Genomic DNA, 18,147 nt, shown 5'->3' with positions numbered 1-18,147 from the left:
AGCAGGATAGAAGCGAAGGTCCCGGGGAGGCTCTTGTATTCTAGTTCTGTTTTTGAATGATGATAACTAACTTTCATTTCTGTGGCATTTGTCTGAAAGTTAGCTCTCACACAAGAACATTTTCCACTGAAACAAAATGCCATTACTTTGATGTCACCCAACCCAACATCATTTCGTTGGCAGTTTCCCACTGTACATGCCAAGTAACAAGAGATGATCTGACAATTCCCCAGAAACTATGACACCACTATGACACCAACCACACATGGATGAAAGCAGCCTTTGAAAAAGGAGAAGAGTCATTTCAAAGTTTGGTGTTTAAAAACAAAACAAAACAAAGCAAAAACCCACTGCGGCACGTGCCATTTGGATGAACGTACTTTAGAACTGATAAGTGGAGTAATTGCTTCCAGAGCAGTGGAGACAAGTGAGATGAACTGCGTTGGGTTTTGTCGATGGACCTCACCGTAGAACTGTGCTAGCCAGTGACAGTAAGCTTGCAGGGCTGCCAGGGATTGCGCATGCCTGAAAAGAACAATGCATGTTAAATATAAGTAAAAGGGAAAATAACAGGGAACAGCCAAGACCGAGAGCCTATAAAGATGGTAATATTCACCAGGGCTATTTAATCCTGATGATGTATCACAGAGTTGGGCGTTTTTTAGGCCCCCAAGTTCCATTTTTATTTAATTTTTTAAAAATAACATTGTGTCCAAAGGACATGGGGAGGGGTCACTGGTGGTTTTTTTTTGGGGGGGGGGTTGTTGGTCTTTGTGTTCACAGCAATAGCAAGTAAGTACATTTCTATGCTCCCTAAGCAGTTTACAATCTGCAAACTAATTGCTCCCAACAAGCTGGGTACTCATTTTAGTGACCCACGGAAGATGTCTGGCTGTGTGGACATTGCAGTCCTTAGTATCAAACTCACAACCGTGTGGCTCTGGATGGCTGCAGTACAGGCATTTAACCACTGGTTTCTCTAAGAGCCTAGACTTTGGGGAGCATTTCCAGTGCTTTCTGAATGAAATGCTTATCCTATCATACTCACACGTCAATAAGGTCAGGTTTCAGGACAGATGGCACAGCAGTTTCAATATTGTAGAGTTTAATTTGGGACCCATACAATGTCACTTTGACCAATCTATTGGAGAAGTTGGTAAGAAAACAGGAAGATTAGGTGTTTCTTAAGAAAAGTGTAAATTGTAAATCATGCGATCTTCAGTAGCATTAATGTAAATCTGGTTTTAGGATGGATTTTGTCATGCTCAGCAAGGAGAGAAAGCCACAGATTAGGCAATGATGGCTCAGGACATTCCATTGCCTGAAATGAGTCCAGACTCTCCCTATCCAGTTAGGGCCAACACATTCAAAGCCTGCTATTCCAGTACATCTCAAAACTATCTGTTATGGGAGACTGGCAATTTCCCCCCAAATGTGCCAGGGATTGGTACCATATTTATGCCTATGAACTACAATTGTTTTTTTCTTTCCTAGAAACTATCCAGGACCAGCAGCTGATAGCCAGCACAGGTATTTGGACCACAACTTTCAGTAGAATTGCTTCTTGAGTAGCACAGTTCCTGTGTTCATCCTAATAGAGGCTTCATTCTTCAGAAGATATTCTAGGAGCAAAAGTGCAGAAAAAGATGGTCATGGTGCCACTGAGATTTTGTTCTTGAGATCATGTGTTTCCTGCCTATCTCTGGGCAGTGATAGAAAGAAAGAAAAAAGTTGTCCAGATTCCTCCATGAAGTCTCCAATATATCTTCTCCTCCTCTCCTCAATAATATTTTCATTCCCCCTTTCTGCCACTTCCAACATTATATGTGGACACAGAAGCACTCGGTATTATGCAAATTGACAATAATTGCAAGAGCTAAAGTACCAGCAGCAAGAGACAGCACAAAGGACAGATCTACTCCCATAATCTTTTAGCACTACAAGAGCATTACTTTGCCTACCTCTCCACTACAGTATGAGCATCACTGAACCGGGCAGCAAACATATCTCCAGTGAAGTACTCAGCTAATCGGCCAACAGCCTGGAGCAAGGAGCTGAGGTCTCGCAGAGAGCAGTGCAAGCGCCGGCAGTCATTCTCTGCAGTGATGTTCAGTCTGTGACCTGAAAAAGACAGCATAAACCACCTCACGTGAAAATGGTAGGACAGACTGGAATGCAAATATGCCGGTTAATATGGAAAAAAAATACTATAGTTCAGGTACTTTGAAGGAATCCTTCTCTTTATCCCCTTGCACACACATTTATAGACTTTAAATACAAAGCTCCTACATAGCTATGAACTTGTAACACACAAAGCACTCAGATGCAAAATCTAATTATGGAACTAGCTTACCAGGAAATGAAACATTTACTGTAATTACATTACATGCATTTCCCTTACATTAACTGCCTTTCAGGTCACAGGCCAAGCACTGTTTGCTGGAGATTTTTTAAATGGTCTAATTCAGCTAAGAGGCACTGCTGAAGGGCACGTTGCTGTTTTAATTTTCACTCATTTGTAGCTTCCCCAGCCAAGGATCAAGTAGTATTCAAAACAGGGCAGCGCTATCTCACAACAAATAACAGTGAATCATACAACCAAGGTCAAAATAGCAGAAACAGAGCTACCAATCTCCTGGGTGTTTCCTTAAGTGCTCTTTACCATGGGCTATCCAGAACAATTTAATATGGACTGCAGTGATGAGCTGATTGGCAAAACCAGAACTTGGGAGAAGTTACCAATTTGACTATAGCCCTCCCAAATCCTCTAAGTACGTACAACCACTGGCCATTCAGGCACAGGATTTTGGCAGCTGTATTCCAAGACTAACTTTTTCAAGGCCTGGCCCTGGCAATTGGTACTTGTCCTCTGTTGCTGTGATACTAACACCAATGTTCATATATCCCGCTCCATGATATAGTAAAATAAAACTAATCTGTAAATTTGTTCATAAATTCTCATATTGTATGTCTCCCAGATAAGCTCTGATGCATCCTAGCTAAAACTGAGCCCTACTGTTGCGTTCATTCAGATCCAACTTCCTGAAGGATACACAGTCAACAGATTACCCCAGTACAGTATTACAACAATGCTGCTAAATGCATAGGTACCTGAGATTTCATACACAAGACATCATCTTACCTGACCCTGAAGAGATTATGAACTGCTGGAGTCCCAGATACACATCCAAATTGTCCTGGAGAACTGGAAACTGAAAAAGGAAAGAAAGATGGAACATAACTATAAAGACCTATGATATAGCAAAAATGCACTCAAGAGGGCATGTTGGCAATATCAGTTTACATTTCTATATTGCTTCATAGTGAACTCAGCACTCTCTACGCAGTTTACAATGTGTTAGCCAATTGCCCCCAACAAGCTGGGTATTCATGGGATATGACTATAAAGTGACTGATTGAGGAAGAAGGGTTGGCAAATAGGGGTCAAATATGCTTTTGTTTGACTGATGGCGTTCTTTCATTCATCTATAAAAGGATGGAAGGCTGAGTCAAACTCCTAGAAAATAGCCACTGCAACTGTGCCTGAAGTACTATGGGAACACTTTTCCAAGCTTTAGTTTAAACTAGAACTATAGCAACCTGATTGGTGTCAGTGTTTTCCTTTTTAGTGATCCGAGTGCAGTTAAGACTCTGAACTTCTATCTACCTTCTCACTACATCTTACAAGAAAGTAAGTCTCTGAAGTAGCAGTGAAGCAGACAGAAAGTCCCAAAAATACAGAGAGTAAAACTCTTGTTTGCCTGCTTACCAGTGTAGAGAAGGCATGTGTTGGCAGAAGCTCCATAACTTTGGCTACTACTTCTAAACTCTGGCGTAAGTACCGTTGCCACTCTGTCTGTTGCTGTGATGAAAAAACAAAACAGGGTCAGTTATTATTTCTCTTCCAAATCAGTGCTGTTAGGTCAGGTCTCCATATGCTGGTGAATAATATCACAAAATCCTGAAGTAGTAGGATGACTGTCTCTTTCACAGATTCCTAAGACCCCAAATTCAATTAAAACCCATACTTCCAATCATTGGAGATGTTCCAAAATGCATAGGCAATGCCTACAAAGAAATTGGTGCCTAACATAGCATGTATTTCAAGCCACACACTCAAACTTTATAAATCTGTAACCCAAAGCACTAAAGAACGTGGGACAAAAACAACAGATCATCATCAGAAGCCTACTATCCTTAAGTATTTCAGCTCTGTTGATAGTTCTCCTGATTCTACAGCAGCCTCAAGAATGAACAATATGGAACTGGAAAAATATGGAACAGTAGTGTTCCGCTTTTGGGAATCTATATTCTAATCTAGATCAACAGTCACGGTTATTTGTTCTTAGATTTCTAGGTCTCTGCTTCTTACATCATCATCCAGCGCCTCATCATCCAGTTCTTCCAACTGGGCTTGGTTGTACCTGAACTGTATTCGATTCAACACCTCTGTCAGCAAGAGAACTAGGGCATCTTCGTACCTGTGAAAAAGCCAGGAGGAAAAAAAATAGTGAAGGGAGGAAACTATTCAGTAGGAATTATACTTTTGTTATTAAAACCAGAACAAGACCTACCTGCTCTGATCTGATACCCTGGAAGTCACCACCAAACTCCCTCACCTGCTGCAAATTGCTTGGGCCTCCAATGCTGGACACCATCTTTCCCCATAATGCCTTTGCATTTTCTCACAAAGAAACACAGGACTTAAATGCCAGTGACCACATAGAAGAAAGGTGGTTGACCACATAGAAGAAAGGGCAAGTTGACATATGTATCTAAATCACTTTCTTCTTGCACACTTGACTCTCAACTGAATGTGTGGATGGCTTCCATTCAAAAATAGTGTGAAATGACATTGGGTGGTATGTATGTTCTACCTCTGCAGCCAATATGTGAGGGTCTACTCATATCTACAAATCAATTGTTTGATTTACAGTCAGTGAATTCTTAGCAAGGGTGTGTGAATCAGCCATACAAGGAGGGAAGAAAACTTGAGGCGCTCAATATGGTTTGGAGGTTACCTACTGAGGCAAAATAGGCTACACTTTTCTATTCTCCTCCCTCACTTAAAAGAACTGTCCATAGTCTTTTGCAGTACCTGCAAACTAAGTTAAACATAAAAAGATATATAAAAGATAAGGGTAAGCATTAGGAACAACTGCATAAGGTAAAGAGAAAATGAAATGAGAATAAACAAGGGAATGGAAAACGTTAGTGGCAATGAATGGTAAAGTAAAAGGTATGATAGAATTGGAAGATACCCAAGCAAAAAGGATTTGGGGTCTGAGGCTGCATCCTCACTGAAGAAATAATCTGGTTTGACACCAGTTTAACTGCCATGGTGCAATGCTATGGAATTCTGGGAATTGTAGTTTGCTGCTGCACTACAGCTCTGCTCTGGTGCCAGGACAAACTACAGTACCCAGAATTTCATAGCATTGCACCATGGCAGTTAAAGTGGTGTCAACCCAGATTATTTCTAGAATGTGGATGCACGATGAATAGACCAAAAGCTAAACAGGAGCCAACAGCATGATGCCAATGCAATTCTGGGCTACATCAAGAGCCGCACAGCTTTCAGTAGCAATACAGTGCACCTGCATCATACGAGCATAGCCAATAGTGATGGATTTATGATAGCTGAGGTTAGGCTTGCCATATCCCGCCTGGGGGCGGGACTTTCCCGGTTTGGGGCGGGGCCACACGGTCCCGCCCTGGTTTAGCCCCTCCCCCAGGACCTCCCCCCCAGCAAGGCCCTGGAGGCAACTCCAGCCCTCCCCATGGCTGTGTGCCACTCTCCCCGCCTCCCTGCCTGGCTTAGCCTAGAGAGCAGGGCTTCAAAACATCTGCCACTCAGAACTATTGCCAGCCCACTTGGTATATATGTCTTGCAAAAGGCCTGACCTTCCAGGTTACAGTGAGCAAAGAAAAAAAGGCCACTAAATGCCTCATCTTTTCAATGTCTACCAGGTCAGTATTCTTGTAATTCTTTATCACAGGGTCGTTTTTGAGGCCCTAAACACCTTTCCTTGTAATATGCAAATTTCTCCCGAAGCTGACCAATGGGAAGGAAGCAATCAGCCCTCCTCCCCTTGGGTTGGTTTTCAATGGCTTGGAAGGAAGAGATTTTGCCTTGCAAGTTGCTGGTAAATAATAGAAGGCTTTGGGGTAGCAAAGGCTGCAGAAATAGTTTGACACCCACCCTTAAACATCCATGGCTCAGTGCTATGGGATTCTGGGAATTGTAGTTTCTTGTGGCACCAGAGCTCTTTTGACAAAAGGAGACTGAATGGTCCACAGAGGAGGCGGGGGCAGAGCCTCTTGCCAACAGTCTTCGGTGGAAGAGAGGAGGCTGATGGTCCTGGCCACCTCCCTTGGCTCCCTCCCTCCTCTTCCTCCTCCTCTCAGAGTAGTCACAGCCAAGATGAGCTTCTCATTCACATTCCCTGGCTTTCTCTCTCCCCCCCCCCTCTGCACTTTGAGACCCCTTTAATTGCCAAAGCTCAATGCCACAATAAACTACAATTCCCAGGATTCCATAGCACTGAGCCCTGGCAGTCCAAGCAGTGTGTTTTGGACACAGAGATCCTCCAAATGAATCCAGTCCCTAGCTTTTATATCTCTCACACACACTGCAGGAATAATAACCCACTTTGAGACTGCTTTAACTCAGTGCTAGGGAATCCTGGGAATGCTAGTGTTTGGGAGACATTGAGACTTCTCTGTCAGTGATGGCTCTGAGGCCACAATAGACTACAATTCCCAGGATTCCCCAGCACTGAGCAGTCTCAAACTGGACCATTTCCTCAGTGTGGATGCAACTGGTGAGGAATTCTGGGCACTGCAGTTCAACTACGTTTGGAGGGTTATGGGACTCCCTGTCAGAGATAGCTCTGGGGCCACAATGTACTACAATTCCCAGCATTCCCCAGCACTAACCCAGGACAGTTAAGTCACTCTCGAACTGGATTATTTCCTCAGTATGGATGCAGCTTTGGTGAGGAACTCTGGGCATTTCAGTCCAGCATTGTTTTATTTCGGTAGTGTATTTTGGACCAGAGACAAGGTGACCAGGCATCCTCCTCCTTTTCCAGGACATGTCCTCTCCATTTGGATCATGGCTAAGAAGCATGGATTTATAATTACATGGGTGTTTTTAGCTTTTATTTTTGGCCACGTCCTACATTTTTTTGCTTGGGTGCCCTACATTTTGGGGTGAGGGCATTGGTCACCTTGGTCAGAGAGCTTTCCAGGGGTTAACTGCCATTCTGCTGTGGTGCTGGAACAAACCACCATTCCCAGAATTCCATAGCATTCATCCAAGACAGTTAAAGTGGTCTCAAACCAGATTATTTCTCCAGTGTAGATACAGCCCAAGCCTTTTGCCTCTCTTATGCCTGAGATTTCAAAGCCCAGCCTTGGCACCACAACAAACTACAAATCCCAGGATTCCATAGGATGGAGTGATGAGAGTGAAAGCAGTGTGGCAGCAGCAGCCTAAGTGTGCTTAATGCAGTTCTTAAGATGGTGCACCTCTTGCCTACAGAGTCTCACAAGACTTTTTTGTTTAACAACTTGTACCCATTAACTCCATTTCATGTCTCCTTTATTTAGTGGGGAGGAATACAGACAAAACAAGTCAAAATGAAGGAAAACCAAAGTCCCTTGACTAAAGGGTTTGATTGTGGAATAAGCCTCTGAAATATGCAAGAGGCAATGTTAAAATAAAGCCATGTCCAATGCTCAAATGTGCTGTTTGGAATGGGGAGAGGGGGGTGGCCAGAAAGGGAAGTACATTTCCGTGATCTGTCTAGGAATAATGTCAAAATGTCCTCCATTTTGATCATGCCTAAGAAACATGCATTTATATTAACATTTCTTTAAAAAGCCTCAATTTTTTTTGCGTGTCCTCCATTTTTATAAAATGTGTCCTACATTTGAAAATGTTGTCCTGCATTTGTCCTACATTTGTCCCAATTTGGAGGTCCTCACTTATGGCAACCCTAGCTGAGGTCCAACATAATCTACACTAGCCAGCGTAACTCCATCTGTAGTTGAGTTTCATTCCACAGAAAATAAGTATCTACCAGCTATAAATGCAAAACTCAACCTGCTTTCCCAACAAGCCATGCTGATTTCAAAACCAAAAATGAAAACATAAAACCACAACACACTCTTAATGTCAGGCTGACATCTGACGCTGATAATGACACACGGTGTTGCAGGGAGTACTTATTGTCCCATCATTCTTTTGTAATATAAATGTCTTGAGAAATAATTATTCTGCCCTTCTCTGGGAACTATGAAGTAGTGAACAAGGCCAGAGACGTCTTTTCCTCCCATTGACCTGCATCATTTCATTACATATGAAGTAAACTACTGAAGGAAAAATCATGTAGACTCCCAAGTGAATTGGGAAAACCGTCAATATTGGAGCTCCATTGATTACAATGGAGATGTGCTCCTGTGCGTGGTGCTGTGCGCATGCCATGATGTTCCTCCTGACTTGCCATCCGTGAAAGACTGAAGGATGCAAAGGGAAAGACTACAAATTGGGAGGGATGACTGTACAATGAGTCTGAGAGACTATACCTAACAACCTACATAACCAAGAGATCATGCCTGATGACTTACTTCTCCATATAGCGAGTGGAATGAATATACAAGGCTGAGGTATGCTTTCACTCTCTTCCTAAAGTCAATTCCAGAGGGAAAAAATAGCATGTGAAGGAGCATTGTTATCTACAGCACATGTATAAGGCGTTGGTTATTACCTATAAAGCCCTAAATGGCTTGGGCCCAGGATACCTAAAGGACCGCCTCTCCCCGTACAATCCGCCTCGCACCCTCAGAACATCTGGGCAGCAATTGCTGAAGGTGCCTGGGGCCAGGCTAGCTTCTACTTCTAGAAGGGCCTTTTCTATAGCTGCCCCAGCCCTTTGGAATACGCTGCCCACCGAGCTCCGCTCATCTACCACCCTGGCCCAATTTAGGAAGGATCTCAAGACCTTCCTATTTAAGCAGGCATTCCCCGATTAAGATCCTGTGGGCCTCCCCTCCTCTTCCGTGGCCATGAGGACGGGCGATGGGGCTTTTATTGCTGCTTTTAGTTTTATTGTTGTACTGATGTATTGGTGTTTTGTGTTTTTAACTTGTATTTGTGTGCACTCATTGCACTTTTGTAAGCCGCCCTGATCTTTCTGGAAGGGCGGGATAAAAATAAAGATTTTATTATTTTATTATTATTATGTAGATCCTGAACACAGAACAGTGAAGCAGGCAGTCTATTGATCTGGGAGGTTGGCAGCCACATCCGGACTTGAAAATTTGTATCCGGTGCTCTTCTGCATAAGAATAAGCTTTAAACTATACTGGACAGGAAGTCTCCAATGATGTTCTTGTGGTGTAACCACATTTCCATGTACACGTAAACACTCACTTTACAACTTCCTGTTCACATGCTTCTGTACGAGTTGCATTTATAAAGCGCAACCTGAGAAATAATGACGCAACCTTGTTTTTTCTTGTACTTTGACGAGTAGCAAAATCAAGGTTTGCTGTTCTCTATGCAGTTTACATGTTTGGCTCCAGTTCTTCAAATCAGTAAAAGTGAAAAGAATTAAGGTTATTTCCCATCCCATTGGGCCTGATCTACACAACAAGCATGTTGAAGTGGCAGAATGGACTTCGCTATCTTAGAATACAAGGAAAGAATCACATTTTAAAAATAATATTCTCTTGTTTTAAAAAATGGCACAAAAAACCCTAACTGGAATGTACTATTTTTACTATTGGGAGCATCCAAAAATATCCCCCACATGCAATCTCATGTGGTATAGTCCACTGTGTATTTTCAGTGTGCTGTATGTATAGACGCAGGTCTCAGTTTCTTCAGATACTGTCTCTGTCTCAACTACCATATTTCTTTAAAGGCTACCCTTCTCTTCAAAGGATCTCACGTATCCAAGGGATTTTACATCAAATGACACCAACAGCAAATGACAGCGCATACCTGTTGAGAACTGCTTCTTTATCTGCTAGACGACTCTTTATTTTACTTGTCAAGTAGTCCAAGAAGAGAGTACAGATGTCTAAGCAGGAAAAGTAACCTTCATGGGTAGGCTGAAATATGAATGTGAACACCATAAGTCATTAAGAGTATCAAAAAATTGTTTACGGAGTCAGAAATGTAGTTGTCATTCCATAAGAAACATGACCTTTTTCCCCTGCTTTTCTAGTAATGTAATCCTTCCTTCAAATGCCCATTTTGTATGTTCTTTATGACTCACATCTCTCCATGATAGCTTGCTAATACTTCTTTCCTTGGCACTCAAAAAGCTCAACTCTGCAAAGCACAATCCCAATTGTGATATGGTACCAAGGTAAATTCACTTGTCTAAGGCTGTATCGGCACTGTACAAATAATCCAGGTTGACAACTTTAACTGCCATGGCCCAATGCAATGAATTTCTGGGAATTGTAGTTTGCTGTGGTACCAAAGCTCTGACAGAGAAGGCTAAATGTCTCACAAAACTACAATTCCCAGAATTCCACAGCACAAACAAAGCAAGAAAGATGTGATTCTCAAGCAGTAAAAAGCAGTCAAATGTCTTCCTGTGAAACCTGGAAGCAACAGCTCACAGAAAATATCATTCCATGTGCTGCAGTTGATGTTCAAACTTTTAACAAAGCTGGACAATCCAGTAATGATGTTCTAGTGTTTTACCTGATGAAATGTGTACTTGAACAACAGTGAAAGGAATTCGACCACAGGGAACTCAGAATAGGATTCAATCCTCCTCAAGTGGACACTCACAAACAGGCGCAGGAAATCAGTAAACTTTTCTATGTAACTAGAAGGAAAAGATGAGAGAAAAGCTAATTAAATACATGTGGATATTGCCAAAATGCTGAAATATTGTCAATAACATCCAAGTACAGCAATTCAGTTACTATCACTTTCAATAAATATTGTATTCCACAGCCTTAAGAAAAACATTATATTGAAGCCTGATAACAATTACCTACATAGTGGGCAACCTTTGATTCCATTATTACCTGAGACATAGCAGGAAAAGACTTATAACAAAGCAACTGTTGCGCCTGTTACTAACAATTTCTGTTACCAACATTTACTACCACACCCCACATCATCATGTTGTGCCATTTAGCATCAGAAACATTAGCCAAAAGAATTATTTAACTAAAAATTCTATTAAAACTGAAGGCCATATGGCTAATGAACACATTTATGCGCGGGGACAACTGTCAGGTCCAGTGAATGATACAACTAGTTTCATGTGGTCAAAAGGATGGTGGCTTGTGTTTCAAATCACAGTTCATCATGCTAAAGAGGACTTTCAAATTCAGTTTTGATATGGCATGATTGGGGTCAGAGCACACAGTCGCTTTCACAAAATCTGAAAGGTCCTACTGGCTGTATACCTACATGATGCAACTAAAAATCACCGTTTGGATTTTAGTTACTCCTTATCCATGCATTTTTTTATCCATGGATTCAAGCCTCCACAGCTTGGAAATATTAAAAAAAAGTATACATTCTAAACAAACCTTGATTTTGCCATTTGATATAAGGGTCACCATTTTGCTATGACACTGTATTTAATGGGACTTGAACATTCACAGATGTTGTTATCTACTGGGGATCCTGGAACCAAACCCCAGCTGTAAACAAGGGACCATTGTGATGGCTTATAAAGCCACCGGAAAGTTGGCAAAAGCAAAGGTCTTCCAAAAAGGTCTTCTAATCCAACCTATGCCAGAAGGAAGAACTATCCTGTTATCCAAACTCACAAAATCTAATTGTGAAAGCCTGGTGGTTACAGGAGTGATACAAAATGAGGAGAAATACATTCAATTTCCTCTATTCTAATCACAGAATTTAAGAGTTCTTTAGTGTACAACATACACAGATGCTGAAAACCTTTAAAGAATTCCCATAACTTAACAGTGCCTCTGAAAGAAAGCCATAATGATCATAAATTGGTGTTGACTGAACACTTCCCTTAAACACTCAAAATTCTTCATGTACATTTACCTAGTAATACGCAGATCAATACTGTGATCCTTCAAGTAACAGAGGCGACAGACACAACAGCTTGCCTGAGGCCACCAGGTGAATTCAAATACAGCTGAAATTTAAACCAGGAATATCTAACACATACTTTTATTAGCTATGAAACGCCAGCCATCTGGCTCAGCACTTGGCAGCATCCAGCCTACTTCCAGACTATAGTAATATTATGAAGATAGGAGCAGGTAAGAATTTACTAAGCAAATGAGAAAAGGGAAAGACAGAAAGTCACAATATGCCGGCTTTCATCAATGTGATGGAGTTTTGAGATGCCTGCTCATATCTGATGTTCCTCTCCTCTCCCTATTTAACATTCAACTCTAGTGATCCACATAAACTGAACTTAATAGTGTAGATTCTACAGCAACCAATGCTGCTGAGCATAGATATTACACAATGCCCCTTTTCCCTGAAGCAGAAATGAGTAGCAGAAGGAAAGAAGGAAGGGAGATATATATTGGGAAAGAGTTTAGGATGGGTAAGTGAAAAAGAAACCAAGTAAGGACAACTAGATTCAGTGTCCTCAGGATGCCCACAGATAAATCAACCTTCTCAAAGGCAAAATGTCAGCACCAGCGTATTCCTACTTTGTAGAAAAATGTCAGCCTTCCAGGCACATGCAACCTTAAAAACAAATTCTCCAGTTAGATAGTGCTGACAGATCCCTCAAATCTCTACCCTTGCAGTTGCAATTAGCAGCAATATGTGATGCAAAGAGTGTCACTTCTTATAACTATTCCTGCCAGCTTTTCATTTCAATGGCACTACAAGCTAAGATATGCTGCTTTGCTTTATCTTCTTGCCAAAAGTAGTTTAGCGTAGTTAATAAAAGCAATCCAAAAGGCTTCTTTGTATAATTCTGTGAAGAACTGTATTAAGGAAGAATCTTGTCCAAAGTTGCCATCTCCCCACATCTTTTCAAAAAAGGAGTGCAGAAAAAAGGAAGAACAGAATTTGGTTTTGGAATTGGTTTAAAATAGTTGGTTCACAGGTCTCTGAAAAAGTACAATTTATTTCAACTATCCATAACTGCTCTCTATGTTAAAAAAAAATCCTCAGATTCTAATGCAGTGTTTCACACTCTAGAAAACTGGACTCCAAGTCTCATTACAGCCAGTCAACTTGGTTACTGGCCTTGCTGGTGGGGATCATGGGAGCTGCACTCCAAAGTATCTGGATAATACCAAGTTGGGAAAGAGTTTTTGTGTACACTGCCTGCCTATGATTAAAATGACAAGAAGGAACCAGTAGCACCTTTGACACTATCTGGGAAAAGCATAAGTTGGACTGCTTTATGGCTTTTTATGCTAAAACATATTAACATGGCTCTCTCTTTGAATGCCTATGATTAACTGTCATTCCCACAAAGCCTAAAATCCTCCACTCAGTGCTTTTAGGATAAGACAGAAGATGCCAACTAGAAAAGGAATACTCCTTTACCTCACTGGGTCTCTTTGGCTGCTTTCACCAACAACCAAATGAAGGCAAATTCAGATCTTGTACAATCTCAGACCTGCAGTCAAACTGTAATGAATGAGGAGGAAGAAGGAATACAAACCTACAACACCACAACCACTTTGAAAAGTAAAGCTCCCACAGCCAACATACCTGGTTACACCTACCTGCCTGCCTTTCCTTCTTCACCACACGACTCTGAAAAAAGGTGATTAGACACACCATGCATAGTAAGTCAGTAAAAGCAATCTTGCAATAAGTAGGAAGGTTGACAACAGCTATTTCATTAGCTAGCTCTCCCTTACCTCTCATCCAGTTCATCTAGCCGACTCTTCACCGTATGGGCATTATTCTCCTTGGTGATCTTCTGTAGGAGGTAGAATGTCTGCTGGAACATCCGCAGCAAATACTCCTCAAACTCCACAGGCACACAGTTCTTTGACATCAGTTCGTTGATGCAAGACATGGCAAGCACCCCAAGTCGGCCACGTTCTTGACTCAAGGCAGAGTTCTGGCTGCTCCCATTGATGCAGGACATCTTCCTGGCCCGAGTGTCACAGCCAAAGCGGGCAAAATGGAATATAGTAGTAAGGAGAGAAGGGGTGATGCTTGTAGATAAAGGGATCCAGCTGAAAAGGTGAGCTAGGCACTCTAATGCCAGGGAACAGATATATTCACTCTCTGTGTCGAGGACAGGGATTGGCTGATTCAATAATTTGGCTGCACTAGGGCTTTGCAACAGGCTACTTAAAAGGTCACCTAAGGAAGCAAAAGAAACAACTATGAGCCCATTTTGCAGACATAGGTGAGACAGGATTTAAACTAGAGGCATCCTGACTCCGACAGCATCACTAAGGAGCTGTGGGGGACTTTCACACACACATTGCTATTAAACAGGCATAAACAGCAACAAAACATTTTCGGGATTTCCCCATGAATGATCTGTTGCGGTTTATTGCCTGTTTAATAGCGACGTCATTTGAAAATCTTAATTGCCACATCCATTTTGCCTGGGATAATCACTGTTTAAATCCTCGATTTTGCTTTTCCCCATGTGATAAGGTCCTTTGCTAATGGGTTCTGCCAACACACCAGTGAAATTTTGGTGGACCATTCTTGTAAAACATGCTCCCACAATGTAGTCTCTTTCCACATGCACATTTTGAGGAGCTTATGCCATTGCTTCTGTTTGAAGGTTATGCCATGGTTTAAAAAAGCAGACATGGGAGTGTGTTGCACTTGTTTCCATTTACTGTAAGCCATAAGTTAGTTTGGATGGAATTTGTTCAGAGAGACTAAGTATTTTGGTATGTCAGCTAAACCGTAATGCAGCTTGTCCTTTTTGAACTCTATGCGTCCTTTAATTAAAATGGTGCAGCAAATGTCAGACTGAATCATTTTTGTGCAATTTACAGCCCTTGCTGGTTTCTGAGCTAGAGGTACTGGCATTTGTGCTGAAGGGATAGAAAATCTTCACAAATGGCACAGGAAGTGCTTCAGTAAACATAAATTACTATAGTCTGGCATGGAGTCCTTCAAATTATGAATGTCCAATGTGACAAGGATGAGATGAATTCATGCACATCATTAGAAGGTGTATTCTGACAGTATACCAGCAATGAGAGTCACTGCAGTGTGGCTCCTTGCCATGTTACCAGGATTAATAGCAGAAGCCCTGGACTAGGTAGGAGGAATCCAAGATGAGATTCCTTCCAAGTCAGCACCACCCCTCCAGAAAATAGGCTAATGATGGCAGCTCATGGATTCTTCCAATGATCTGTGGCATAAAAAAGAGCTGCACTGCAGTAGCTCTCATACAGCGTGGGTGATTTTTTAAAATGGCATCACCTTCTCATATTCCTTCCCTATATGTAGCCATTCCAGGTATCAGTCAGGCATAAACGTCAATAATAAAGCAACTGAATTGAGGGACTGACTCAGGCCTTACCACTTTCTCCTGAAGTTGGAGATGGTGGTGGAGTGGCAGCAGTGACACTGTATTTATCCCAGATGCTTTCCAAAATACCTATGAAAAAGAAGGGAAAAACAGCTAGGAACTGCAGGCAAATTCTCACATATTTATGTAAGTTTCAGTTACATGTTACAGTTATAGTCCTGTTACGTCCAATACAAATGTCAATATTCAAAGCCTGTCTGAGAAACATGAAGCATTTTAAGACCTCCCTTCAAACGTTTCCTTTAATGCATTTGTGGGTGCAGAGAATATTATGTTCACTGCTCAAGCTAACTTGAGATCTGTTCTGCAACCTGAAGGCAGAAGTTGCTACTTTTCACCCATTAAGATCCCCTTTATCTTTATATTTACCAAGCCTACAAAGTGTCCTTGATGACCAGCTATGAATATTGAAGGAGCTCAGAGAAACATTATAGCTGTTATTCTTTTGCTTAGAAATCCTTCCCCTTCTGAGTTAAAGTCAGCATACTATCTGAAGCCAAAACTGGCGATTTAACCAAGGGTATTGTAGTTGTAAGTATGATGTTATTTAGAGTTATATTTCTTTTTAAATAAATAGGGCTGTCAACAATTAGATGCAAATATATCTGGCTATTAAAATGTCAGTATTATTTCAGGAGAAAGTTTCAATATTAGTGGGAGACATATAATTGAGTTACATTTCCAGCCTGGAAGAAAATATATTAATTAAAGCTGCCATTTGTCCAGACATCAGCACCCAACATTACTATCCTTAAACAAAGAGGAAAAATAATGCTCTTCAGTAGCTGAGCAGCCATCCTCCTCCTATTTCCTAAAAGTAATTTCCTAAAAGGAGACTTGCTTTCAAGAAAAACAACTGTTATCTGAAATCATTATGCACATCTTAAAACTCTCATTGGCTTGTATAAGGAGAGACAGTCTTTCAGAAAGTCTGGATCCAAGGCACGTTGTGCTTTAAAGGTCAAAAACAGCACTTTGAATTCTATCTGGAAACAGATCAGTAGCCAATGGAGATATCCTAGGAAACTACCTCCTAAAACTACAGACACATGCAAACCACATGATCATTCTGGAAAGTCCAGGAATTAAAAGGTGCCTTGATACTGAGATGAATACAGTACTGTCTGCTTCACTTGCTTGTGGTTCTTGTAAAAAGCTTTTCAATATAAATGTGATACTGCTGCAAAACCAGCAACTCCTCTTCTGTCACAAATATCACTACTTCCACTAACCTGTAAGAAGCCCCAGGACAGTCTGGACCTGGTCCAGGAGCAATTTGCGTAGCTCCTCTTTCCGTGCGATGCTGAGGTCCTCCCGTGGACATGCCAACTCTTCAGATGTCGTCTTCAGCATAATCAGCCCAAGCGGAGTTGTCACAGGAGACTGGATCAACTGTTAAGCGAACCAGGTTTTAATATTAATAACTAGCATTCTCTGCTTCCACCATTTTGAAAGAAGCTTACTGCTGTTTATTGAAATATTGCCAGTATCAAAAGATCTTAGGGCAGTGTTCAAGTAAAAACCAATGTAAACAAATTAATTTTATTTAAATCAAACCAAATCAATTTGAAGAATTTATATTAATACATTTAAATTGATAAAGTCAATAAATAAATAAATACAATTAATTTACACCATTTAAAACAATATAAATCACCAAGAAAGCACTCTCCTAGGTCTTCACACAGTAGAAGACAGAGGAAGACCCACCCAATAGGCCTCAGTCCTCAGGCAAGGAGAGAGCTTCCCTCAAATATCAAGAGTCTAGGCCATTTAGGAATTTAAATGTTGTCACAAATAACTCAGTTTCAGATTGGAAGCATACTGGTACCTTACCAGCAGAGCTCAGGTGCCACAACACACCACAGTTCCCAGAATTCCATAGCACTGAGCCATGGCAGTTAAAGTGGTGTCAAATTTGATTATTTCTGCAGTGTGGTGCAATCTATACTGGAGTCATAGGTAATACATACCAAAAGCCAGTGTAAATGGACAACAGGATTTGGGCCCTATCATTCTCCTCCTTGCACAGTTTTCATTCAGACAAGTCTACAAAAGCTGAACTCAGAAGTGGGATGTCTAGGAAACATCTTACCTGTAAAATATTTGTAAAGAAGTCATGGTAGAACATTGGCCAGTCTTGCCTGCCAATATCCACAATGACTTTGCAAAGTTTGTTCCTGATGAAGTAAGGCAGAGTTTTATGGTGAGCCAAAAGAAGCTTGGGCAGGCAGCTGCGAATCTCCATTTTATCTTGAGATGGGACTCCAAGCCACATCTTGTTAATCAGGTTCTGAAAAACATAAAATATCATTCTGTATCAGACTTGGGATCTTTGAAAACTCTTCTCTGGTTATGCCTACAGTTAAGAGCTGACAGTTAAAATACTAAATCAAGAGATACTGCTCTCACACACAAAGCAGAAGATTAAGTGATTTCTAGAAGAGAAGTCCAGAGAGCAAGAGTGAGCTTGCAGTCTTTTGGAAGGCTTGGGGATGCTGATACCCATGGGTTTCCCACCTCAACATTAGAGCAGGGTATCAAAAGTACACAGAAACTGATCACCACCTCTGCTCTATATTATTATTATTATTATTATTATTATTATTATTATTATTATTATTATTATTATTATTATTAT

The 18,147-nt window shown here is 41.2% G+C and overlaps 1 protein-coding gene across 1 annotated transcript in view; it reads right to left on the bottom strand.

Annotated features, from left to right (window-relative positions):
* Positions 1–18,147, bottom strand: part of XPO6 (exportin 6) — a 39,636-nt gene that overhangs the window by 12,317 nt on the left and 9,172 nt on the right. The window contains exons 4-15 of the mRNA XM_042437654.1: positions 17,602–17,799; positions 16,739–16,898; positions 15,498–15,575; positions 13,855–14,308; positions 10,727–10,853; positions 10,013–10,122; positions 4,373–4,481; positions 3,770–3,862; positions 3,143–3,212; positions 1,962–2,121; positions 1,049–1,141; positions 381–525 (exon numbers count right to left, since the gene is read on the bottom strand). Of these exons, the coding sequence (XP_042293588.1) occupies positions 381–525; positions 1,049–1,141; positions 1,962–2,121; positions 3,143–3,212; positions 3,770–3,862; positions 4,373–4,481; positions 10,013–10,122; positions 10,727–10,853; positions 13,855–14,308; positions 15,498–15,575; positions 16,739–16,898; positions 17,602–17,799 (1,797 nt within the window). The remainder of the gene's footprint in view (positions 1–380; positions 526–1,048; positions 1,142–1,961; positions 2,122–3,142; positions 3,213–3,769; positions 3,863–4,372; positions 4,482–10,012; positions 10,123–10,726; positions 10,854–13,854; positions 14,309–15,497; positions 15,576–16,738; positions 16,899–17,601; positions 17,800–18,147) is intronic.

This window comes from Sceloporus undulatus, chromosome 8 (assembly GCF_019175285.1).
Source record: "Sceloporus undulatus isolate JIND9_A2432 ecotype Alabama chromosome 8, SceUnd_v1.1, whole genome shotgun sequence".
NCBI classification, from domain to species: domain Eukaryota; kingdom Metazoa; phylum Chordata; class Lepidosauria; order Squamata; family Phrynosomatidae; genus Sceloporus; species Sceloporus undulatus.
This window is presented reverse-complemented; position numbering and strand designations above follow the sequence as displayed.